Genomic DNA, 11,494 nt, shown 5'->3' on the forward strand with positions numbered 1-11,494 from the left:
AGAGTAGAGGGCATGATGGGCCAACTCAAATGTCTGCAGGTGCCATGCAGGTGCAGGTGCAAAGTGGGCCAGAAATAAGTGTCTAGATGTGTATACTATGTGGTAAGGTGTGTGAGCATGTGTGGGGGGTGTGTTAGGAGCACTATATATGTTATAGTGAACTGGGGAGCACCTGACCCTTTAGAAAGAGGCAGCTGCTCCTTAGCTACAGGAGAGTTTTGCCTTTGGGGTCTAATGTTGCCTGATGACCTACTTTTTCAAGATAAACCAGAAATCAATAGTTTTATAGAAAAGGCACTGATTTTTCAATGTTGGCTCAAATGTTAAAGTTCTGCACAGTCATTCAAAACACGAAGTTATGTCTAAACCCCAGATTTGACTTGTGGGCTACCTGCTTAGGTGCTTGGAAGGAGTGAAGCATGAAGAAGGGCGATCCATAGAAAGAAAACAGACAATGATAAAGAAGTTTGAAAATTTTATTTAAGTATATCTTTGATACATTGAAAGCTGAGCATTTTTAAGACAAATGTTTCAAGAAGAAAGCTCTCTTTCCAGTTTAACTACTGTAGCCCCTAGTCCTCCTTGTCTCCTATTATTATAGTGCAGACAGGTTGTGATTGGAATAATTTCCATTTACAAATTATATTATAGAAAAATAATTTCGTTGCTCAATGTAAACAGGTTGGGGTGCTTTATCCAAAATAAGAAGATAGTAAGAGAACCCAGCACTTTCATATTTTAAAGCTGATATTTTAGCAATATTTTGACAATAGTTTATTACATTTACAATCTTTTGGCTACACAGTGCTAAAAGAAAATGTATTTATTGACATGCAAAGCAATATGGCTTCAGAATATACCTTTTAAATTTACAGAACTTAAAATTTTAGACATCCCAAGTGACTGGCAGGTGATGTTGTAAAGATGGTCTTGAATAGTGACAGACTTATTTCCTAGATATAAAAAAAAGACAATGATTTAACATAACTATAATAACCAAATGGTTATGAACTTATCCAAAAAATATTTTACTAATTTATTTTAATACGTGTTTATCAGTCCCTTCATCTGCAAATCCCTCAAGCTTTTATATAAAAATATTTTCATTTAAAGATTATTTATTCTAAGACTTGCCCATTAAAAAAATTAAAGATTTGTGGATAATTATGAAATACAATTAAAATTCATCAAGGTAAATGGTTATTTTTTGGTGTTCAATTTTTGCTACTATGATTATTAAATTAAGTACTTATTATCATATATATGGCATTTTACCTTTGCACTAAAATTTTAGCATATATAACAACTTTTAATGTGAAACTAATATGTGAATGACAATATTTCCATATTTCATTCATATCTGTGTTTCTAGAATCTTGTCTCTCATAGGCACTCAGTAAATGATTTTAGAATAAATGAGTAAATGGATAAAAGCTATAATGATAAAAATGAATATAATGATGTATTCATATGTTATTTAAACAAGCATAATTTGCATTAGATAGAGATAGCCGACTGTCTCTATCACATGGAGAACAACTTGTAGCAGCATGAAAATCAACATTTATGAAAGTTTTGATGGTTTTCAGAATTGACTAAAAGGTAGTCACCTGTCAGTGATCTTGGTCTGAAGCAACCAGTTTATAAAATCCCTGGTGGCAAGATGATCAAGAACTGTGTTCATCTCATCAGAGAAAGAACCATCAGCATGTCTGCGGCCAAGTTCTTCAACTATAGTGACTTCTTCTGGGAAACTAAGGAAATGAGAGTTAAAATTAACATTTGGTTAGACATTCTAAGTAAATGATTATGAATTGCCTACCACTGGCAACATGCATAAGTGTCAATGAGAGCATGGTAAAGGATTCTATTTATAGCGGGCCTATTATGAAACACCTCATAAAAACCCGTGTGAACTGGTGATTGTTGGAAAGACAGAAAGAAGTAGCGGAGCTGGGAATCTAAAACGAAGCCTATATAACTTCACACCCATTTCAATATTCCAGGTTGCTTCAGATTTTTTAGTATATTGGCAACACAGAAGCTATCATTGAGACTATTAATTTTTCTGTAATTCAACAAAATATATTGCACCCTGTAAAACTCGAGATTTTTGAACAGCCTTCTAAAGTGCAGTGTCAAGAGATTAATGCTTGATCTATATTAGATTCTCTCTTTCACTGGTGTATCATAGCAGAATTTTTGGTATCCTTTTAAAACACTACAAAATATTTTCAAGTAAGCAACTATTTTACCATTGGTTTTATAAGTGTGATTGCTAATGTTTTAAAAATCAACGTCTATACCAATTCCCTTTAATCTTGAGATCTCTGTAAGTCTCAGTAAGCTTGCTATAAATCTAATTTAAAAATTAGAGTTGAACATAAATTCTCTGTCCTACATATTTCAAATGCCAATCAAAATGGTCATGAGAAAATAAGATAGTTCAGGGGTTTGTTTGGTTGTGTTAATATCTAAGCAAGTCAGCCGGGCTCGGTGGCTCAGTCTGTAATCCTGCACTTTTGGGAGACTGAGGTGAGTGAATTGCCTGAGCCCGTGAGTTTGAGACCTGCCTGGTCGGCGAGACCTCATCTCTACAATAAAATAAAAAAATCAGCTGAGCGTGGTAGCGCATGCCTGTAATTCTGGCTACTTGGAAGGCTGAGGCTTGGAAGGCTACTTGGAAGGATCGCCGGAGCCCAGCAGGTCGAGGCTGAGGTGGCCGGGAGCGGCCACTGCACTCCAGTTTGGGCGACAGAGTGAGACTCCAACTCAAAAAAAAAAAAAATCTAAGCAAGTAACTGAAAGTGTTACTCTCATTTTCAACTTTGATTATTTAGTGCTATCTATATGACAGCCCCGTAAAAAATTGAGTTTGTGATAAATATATGGAAGTTTCTATATAGCTATACTTTGGGTATGATTTTGTTAACATCTTACTTTGCTCCCTTTCAGTCTTTATCACATTTTTATATGAATATTTGTTAACACATAAATATATGTTGATCATATATGTAAATACTTAGAGTCAAACTTTAAATGTTAAAAGTTTTATTTAAATGCTTAAAGTTTTCAGCACTATTTCTTCTTTTTTCTTATCTCTAGTTTTTCCAGGACAGTCCTAATTTAAACTTGTTTCAGGGTAGTTATCCAAAGCACCTTATTTACTCTCAGAGATGTCTCAGTTTGGATAATGAATTAATACCTAATTATAAGACAACTGTAATGGGGGATATAAATGTAAACTCTTTGAGTCTATTTTTAATACTTCTTGCCAAAAAATAAAATGGACTAGATTTATGTATACTGTTTGTTACCAATAGGAGTTATTTCCTTACTTTGAGAGACTGTACTAATTGCTTTTCTAATCCAGATCCATATATAGATAACTGTAGTCTTAGATTTTCTGCATCAAGGAAAAAAATGTCAAATAAGAATGTACAGACTTACTCTCGCCTTCCTCGGCCTTTCACCAGCCAAGCAATGAATTCCTTGGCAGCTTGGCCTTCCAAATAAGAACTTACATCACTGGTAAAGGTCCCTTCAGCATGTCTCTCAAATTCATCATGACGTTTGGCAATGTTATTCCTGAAAGAAATGTGAAAGTTAAATTGAAGATCTGTCTCTTTGGCAATATGGTTCTCACCTATAAGCAGTGGCAACTTTGGGTTCAGGATTCTATATAGAAAAGACTTAGGGAGTTTAGAAGAGGGTTGCTAAGGGATTTGTCTTGAAGCTACATTAATTATCTGGATTGAAGTTTGGTGGGAGAGGGCAGACAACAATGGAGGGGCTGAAGCTCCTCCCTTCCCAGCACACATCTGCACCACTCCTTCTTATCTGTGCTGCTGGTTATTTGGGCGGCATTCTTTTTGTTCAGTCTCAACAGGAACAGGCTATCCACTGTGCTATGCTATGCTCAAGCAAAGCAGCTGTTTATTATTAGTATGGAGTCAGAGTTAGTTAACTGATTCGAAGGAAAGCAAAGGACCATCTTGACATGTCATCAAAGGGACCACATGATAGTGTATTAAAGAAAATGTGTGATCTGCTTGCAATGAAGAAAGTGAAGGTGATGACCCCATGTCAGCCTCAAGTGTGCTCAAGTATGATGACCCCATGTCAGCCTCAAGTGTGTGCAGAGCACTCTGTGGAGGTGGGCCATCAGCTGCTTTCAGTCTCCCTGGCACATATTACCCCTGGAAGATTTCGTCTTAAACACATGGCAGACACTGCCTGAGCATGAGGATTGCTTTACACTAATTTGCCAAGTTATGGCATTCTCATTCTAGAAAATCAGGACTGTTGTTTTCATTTTTATAAATTTGTGATTTCTCACATTTCACTATAGTCCTTGACAGAACCTTCTCCCAGGCTCTGCTCTGACCCTGATAGCCATCTTCCTGTAAGTGTACCCTCTACTTTAGAACCAACTCTTTTTCTCCTGTCCTCCTGCTTGCTGGAGCTCTCTTGAATACACTCCTTCTCTCTCCTTTCTGTATTCTATCCAGACAAATGTATGTCCTTTTCCTGATTTCCTGATTAGATTCCTTCAGCTACTTTGTATGCATCACTCCCTTCCCCTTGTGGGCCATCCTCCAAAAAAGATTGTGAAATTCCACCATCTCTGTGAAACCCTTGCGGATAATTTCCTACAGTAGCCTAGATGCAGCAAAAAACCCAACACTCGTCAAAGAAAATCGAACATTAAAATGTATGCCTTACGATAGGCTTGTGTTCTTATTTGCTGCCTTCTCTCTTTATGCTGTACAGCTAGGCTGTAATTTTAAATGCATATCTTGGATTTTAGTCTACAAGAAAAGGAATACATCTGTTTCCATCCCTTACCCTTGGCTAGGGAATAATTTTAATGTGATCATAGTCACGGGTTTGAGCCCCACAAGGGAATGTTATATTTGCTCTATCTTTTGGTAGGAATTAGCTTCCTAAACTTGTAGGTCCACAAAAGTCAGTTTTCAATTTTAAGGGAATATGAGTAAGCGAGTAAACATTGCTAAGACCACAGTTGGGAAAATAATTAAAAGTCTATGGCATATTGGAGGTTGGGTAAAGGTGTTTAGAGGGGTGATACATTCAGAGTCACAACACAAAGGATAGCATTCTTGAACCTGCATATTATCAAAATTGAAAGAGCTTTTGGACACTGTTTGATATGCATTATAACTTAAGAATGTCAGGAGAAATTTTATACATATTTATTACATCCATGTGCAAGTTTGGGAACAGGTTTAGATTCTTACCTATTCCTCTTGGTATTCATCAACCACTGCACAAAATCTTGAGCACGCCGGGAGTCCAGATACTTGCTGTAGTCACTGGTGAATGTGCCCTGTGAATGACGCTTGTCTTCATTCATGTGGTCCGGATTATCAAGTGGGTCTGTCTGGGAAGCTGAGAATGATCTGTGAAGAAAAGTAATTGGTGCAGCATAATTCTCTCCTCAAGAGTGAACTCATTTGAGAAGCTCCATCACTAGAAAACGCAGGATCATATGAAGCAGTAAGGCAGGAATCTAGAGTATTTCAGTAGGTAGTTTAGAGGGCTCTTGCTTAGCTTGTCATGGGAATCCCATAGATTTAGTAAAATGGAATGTACTCTTATTTTGAACTCTAGTAACTGCCTTCTTTTCTCTAAAATAGGATACAATAAATCTTTATTTTACTAATTAATCTATCCATGACTGTGCTAATAATGACAGAAGAGAACAGTGACTTGAAAATGTAAAAGAGTGAAGAATTCCAGATCCTTTGTTTTGGGCAGAAGATTTATGTTCCCAGTTTTGTTTTGCATATATTAATATAAAAACAGCACAAATTACCTAGTTATATGGTAGCTAATAGCAGAAGGAAGACAATTGAAAGTTCAAAAAAAGGCAAGAAAAAGCACACTTTCTAATTTGAAACTGTATAATGAATAATCCTATGTTAATAATCAACAGTTGGTTGGCATGGGAAATATATGGGAAACACTCAATGTGATTAATGCTCATAAATGAGATACTATTTTTACCTGTCAAATTAGCAAATATTAAACTCTGGGGAGGATAGTGTGAGAGGTGTTTCTGTACTGCTGATGGGAGTGTGCATGTGCTTACATTTTCTGAAAAACAAGTTGGCAATATACTATAAAAGATTTAAGCTCATTCAAACCCTTTGACACAGTCTTTCTACAGCTAGGAATCTATCCACAAAACATAGTAAGAAATGTAGGGAAAACTGTATCTGTAAAATGTTGTTTGCAACATTCATTGTGGGAAAATTTGAAGACTTCTTAGTGTCCAGTAGAAGGTGAATATCTAAATAAATATCATGTATTTATGAGATGAAATAATATTCAGCCATTAAATATATTTAATAGATTTTTAATGATATAATAAAAAGCTAATACTGCAATGTTAAGAGGAAAAGCATGATACACAGTCATATAATGAGCTGAGAGATATTAATATACAGCATGTATAGAGTACAGGAAAGTAACACCTCAAATATTTTTAGTTTGAATAGTTTTCTTTGGACAATAGAATTTTGCATACTTAGGTTTTTTTGCATATTTTTCATATTTGCCATCATGAACATGTATGAATTTCACAATTAGCAAGAAACGTTGTGATTTTTTAAAAGGAATAAAAAAGAGAAAAGAATTGGTGTGAATAATTAAAATAATCTACTATGCAGTGTGTGAGTAATGAATGGATAGATAGGATCATCTGAAGAATTCGAAGAACTATAATTGCCCATATTACATGTTTTCCAACATTTCTCACCCCTTTGGTCATAAAAAAAACACATCCTCTGATCTATACTCCAGAAAGTCTGCTTTCATCACAATGATACTTTAAACATTTGAAAATTATTCAGTATATTTACTCAAAATTACTGAGAGCCTATTCACTTACCATAGTTTTCACAAGCTTTCTTTTAACCATAATGCTATGTTAGTTCAAGTCTAGAGATTTAATACCTGGATTGCTCCTCTGTGTCTTGAAGGGAACGTTGCCAGCTGCCTTGTACCAGCATTACAAACAATCCAGCCACAAAGTAAATGCTTTTCATTTTTGCTGCCTGTCAGAACACAGAGTGGGGGTGGGGCGTGGGAGGACAGACAACCATGTTTAAACATGTCGGACTATATTAGTTCTATTTTGGTTAGGTAAATATCAAAAATAAAAGAAACAGCTAGTCTTTTCTATTTTATTCTGATTGTATTTCCAGCTTAATTTCAAATAGTGGATTATATTTTTCCCCAGAGTTTTTTGGAGGCAAAAAAGGATACAAAAGATAAGTTTAAGCTTTTACATTAATGTAGGACATTTCTGTTAATGATTAGAAGGCTCATTTCCAGACTGGAAATTAAAATGTCCACAATAAACATTTAAAATACCCACTGTAGATGATATGCTACATATGGTTAGCCTGAATGGCACCTTATCCATCATGCCACCCCCTTCACTATCAGTCTGGCTTTCAATTAATAGTCCTTCACTTCCAAGCATTTACATTATACTGCATTTCAACCATCTTAAAGCAGCCTCAGGCTACAACTTGGCATACCAGCTGTCGGTTCAGATGTATTATTCATTTATATTTTAAATAGTGTAACTTGGTCTAGACTTTGTAATTATAAAGCGGCCAACAGATTTGAGGTATTTTAGGGTGCTTTGACCTGTTCTAAATTAAAGGGAAAAAATCATTTTAAAGACAAGCAATTTGCAACAAGAACTAATGCTTCTGGCAACGTGAACAATCACAACTAAGGAACTAAGAGATTACTATAAAAAAGAAAATTAGTGCTTGCTTCTGAAGTCTTGGAAGTCCCCAGGTTGTTTTATAATCGAATTGAGTTCAGAACATGTCTTTCACTGCTAGTGACACCAAGACCTGGTTCTAGGACACACCTGATTGCTTGTCCTTGTGTCACAAGCAGATGCCCTGTGAAGCCATAGGATGCCAAAGACGTGAATGGGGACTGGGACCAAGATGAATGTGGGACAGAATGTCCAGAGCAAGCTTATCCATTTTCTGAATGGAAAACCTCAAGTCCGGTATTTGTCATGAACTTCCCTCTGCTACTTTCAAACCCAGTAGTATTTCCTTTGAGCAGTGGAAGTTCTCAATCCAAGTTTGGTTGTGCTTATCCATAAATAATTTGAATGAGTATTTTTAGCAAATGACATTTGGTTTGGAATAAGGATTTTACAAATATTATCTTTTTAAACTATCAATCTTTCCCTTACCATCCTAGCCATATTTACTATCTGTAGCACTAAAACATAGAGATCATAATACCTGTAGCAGTATCTCTTCTCTTTAAAAAAAACAAGTTTTTATAGATTAAGAGGTCAATTCAACAAAGCGGCATGATAGGAATGATATATTCACCCTTCTTCATTCATCAACATTAAATTACTAATTTGGTGTTTTGCTATGCTTCAGTTTAAGTCAGTTGGAAAACTTTGGAAACCTTGCCATATATTTAGGTAGTGTCTTCTAATTATAACTCTCTACTATAATATCCATGATTTCAGGAATATTTAATAATTAAAGTACTTCTTTTTAGGATACCACTTTGGAAAGTTTCTTATAACACACTGAAAACTGTTAATTTAGTCCTAAATAATTTCTCTCACTTAAAGTCACTAAAAGTTTTGCAGTGTCACCTATTGCAGTGTCACCTACTGCCCTATTATGTTCCATTGGAGCAGATTTAAAGCAGGGGGTTATTCTGCAACTTTGGAAGCTAATGGAAAAAGAAACAACTCTAAAAAAAGTTAATGTTCTACGTTTAATACAAGCAATCAAATGAATTCCTCTGAAAGAAAAAATTGTTCTTTAAAATCTCACTTGTTTCATGAAAGTCTATCAAATTCTGAAAAAGTTAAGAATAGAGGTAATTAATAGTGAAGAATGAGTTAATTAATTGTTGGAATAATGAGAAAGTAAATATACTACTTTAGTATCAAAATCTTATTCAATAAAAATAATTTCCAATTGGTTTCCCCTCTTTAGGTACTCTAAGGAGAGTTTCATAAGTTTAAAAGGAAAGTATAGTACGAAGTGTTTCAGAAAAAGTAATCTTAGACCTAAGAAAGGAGATGTTATATTATATCCCTAAATATATTTGCACTGTAAGACACATAAATGCTTTTAAAACTGGTTAGCTCATTTAATCTAATAGGTCCTCAGTATATATGGAAAAACACACTACTTAAGCATATACTCCAATTGAAGATCTTTGAAAATTTGATCTTTTTCTTTAGAAGTTTAATCTAAAGAGATGTACTAAAATTTTATTCCAGAGTGAAGCTATTTTAGATTTAATTTATTTCTATTGGTTCTCAACACAAAGCAAATAATTATTAATCTATGGTTTTACTCAGATCCATCCAAAGAGATTCCCAATAATAGATATTTTTCCGCAAGTATGTTATGTCTTATTTACATAGAGATGATTTCATGGACTTTGATTCTTTGATAGACATCAGGAATTTAAATATTTGAAACACAGTATTGAATAGGCTCTTTTGAAAAACCAGAGGTTTTAATTGGTAAAGAGAAATTACTATTATAGCCTCTCTAATGGACACATTTCTGCTTAATTTAAAAGGCGCCTTCTGTTCAAAGTAGTATACACATCTATCAAATCCAAGGAAAAATATTTATTCTTCAAAATGTTACCACTTATTTTAAAATGCAGTTCTCATAACAGTTAAGTCTTGTCACAAGTGCATGGGTTTGAATCTTTGTTTTTCCTTATATTTGATATCTTTGCATTGAATTATTTCTCCGACTCACTTTGCGGCTTCACTATGTTAAAGTACACATAAATGCATTTGATGCAACTTTTTGGTCTCAATTTCTCCCTTCGAAAGAACAACACTTTAATTCATAATTCTTTGCTCTCTTAAAAATACTTAACTGTACCCCAAACCGGATTTACAAGTTCACAGTCACATCTGAGTCTTACCTTCTAATACCGTGGGGCGGAACAGGGCAGGTGGTGAGCGCGCTAGCTCCCTCCGGGAACTTGGGATGTGCTCTGTGTCCTGAGCTCTGCACTTCTGCACCAAAGAGCACTGCTTTTATATACTCTCCAGCTCTGTTTAGCCTCACAGATATTACGCTGACAATATAAATTTCTCATCTGTAAATAATGAGTTTTTGTTACCAATGATTTCCTTCGCCTGCTCACTTTGCTCATCAGCATTCTACACTTCTGTTGGGTGAGACCTCAGAGACCCGGAAACTTTTTATTTACTCTTGTGCCTAGCAGTTTGGAAGTTCACCTTCTACTCTTGATCAGACATGAAAATCACTGAAGTTCTCTGAAGTGAATTTTTTTTTTTTTTTTTTTTTGAGTTGAAGTCTCACGCTGTCGCCCAGACTGGAGTGCAGTGGCTGCTCCCGGCCACCGCAGCCTCGACCTGCTGGGCTCCGGCGATCGAAGTGAATTTTGATGTTGAAGACAAAAGAACTTGAAATTACACAGCACATGGCCAGTCTATTTTGTACATAGCCTCGTTTGAGGTTTTACAAGTCCTTTGGTTCGCTACTTCGTCATGATGAATTTACCTGAATATAAATAATCAATTATTAATTCATCGATTCAAATAATGAATCATTCATTCAGCATATACCTATTAAAAATCTTCTATTCCCCACTACATGGAATTAATCAGTGTGATTTTTTGTGGGCAATTTAAGGATGTCAATTAAGACCTAATGTGTTCTGTTTCAATAAATTAGATTCAGGCAGAAAAGCTGAAGCAAAATGAAGATTAAACATACAAAATAGGTGATGCTAATGAGATAGAATCTCATTTTTATTTTTCCTTCTAATGTATATTTTAAAGTCTAAATTTACTGTTAAGAGTATGGGGCACTATGTCACAAAAGAATGAGGAAAATGGTTGAGATGAGATGGATACTTGTCATGTTTCCTGCCTTTAGTGAGCTGCCACTCAGTCCTTTAATGATCTATAAGATTCAGCAGAAATTATTTTGGTCACTTTGGAGAAATAGAAAATAGTAAATAAACTGCACAGACAGCAAAAGAACTAGTGCCAGCATAATTCAATTTTATTTTTGCTGTTACCAGTAAGCTGTGTTACCTTCATCAAGTCATATACTCTATGTCTCTGACTCCTAATTTGTAAAATGAGAGGGGTGAGTAAATGTTACACTTGATGTTTGCCTTAATTTCTGACATTACAGTACCCATTAAGAATCTGATTTGCCCCTCCCTGGGAGGAGAGCAGTGCATTGTACAGTGGGGTTCTTAATATTTCTGCATCTTCAGAATGTTTATCATTACAGTATTGGAGGCCCTTCTAAAATAAAAAATCTTATTTCATATAACAAGAGTATCACTACATTTCCTAACTAGATTCCAGTTTTCTGATATAACCAACTGCATGATGTATCTAACAACTTGTACGGAAGTAAATCATTGAGGCAACTGGAGAAATATTCCAAAA

General features: G+C 35.1%; 1 protein-coding gene across 1 annotated transcript; it reads right to left on the bottom strand.

Moving 5' to 3' along the window:
• Positions 1-458: 458 nt before the first annotated feature.
• Positions 459-10,228, bottom strand: GCG (glucagon). The gene is made up of 6 exons (XM_008054077.2): positions 9,985-10,228; positions 6,982-7,082; positions 5,262-5,423; positions 3,451-3,588; positions 1,611-1,754; positions 459-953 (listed from the first exon to the last, which is right to left on the bottom strand). Exons 2-6 carry the CDS (start codon positions 7,071-7,073, stop codon positions 947-949), a joined length of 543 nt encoding a protein of 180 aa, XP_008052268.1. The 5' UTR covers positions 7,074-7,082; positions 9,985-10,228; the 3' UTR covers positions 459-946.
• Between the last annotated feature and the right edge of the window lie 1,266 nt (positions 10,229-11,494).

This window comes from Carlito syrichta, unplaced genomic scaffold (genome assembly GCF_000164805.1).
Source record: "Carlito syrichta isolate Samal-C Ts95f unplaced genomic scaffold, Tarsius_syrichta-2.0.1 Scaffold289015, whole genome shotgun sequence".
NCBI lineage: Eukaryota > Metazoa > Chordata > Mammalia > Primates > Tarsiidae > Carlito > Carlito syrichta.

Excerpts from the sequence above, each read along its gene's own strand:
- GCG (XM_008054077.2), bottom strand. The coding sequence starts at position 7,073 with ATGAAAAGCATTTACTTTGTGGCTGGATTGTTTGTAATGCTGGTACAA. Across the intron at positions 5,424-6,981 it reads GACACAGAGGAGCAATCCAG|ATCATTCTCAGCTTCCCAGA; the intron begins GTATTAAATCTC and ends TTTTCTTCACAG. Across the intron at positions 1,755-3,450 it reads AAAGGCCGAGGAAGGCGAGA|TTTCCCAGAAGAAGTCACTA; the intron begins GTAAGTCTGTAC and ends TCATTTCCTTAG.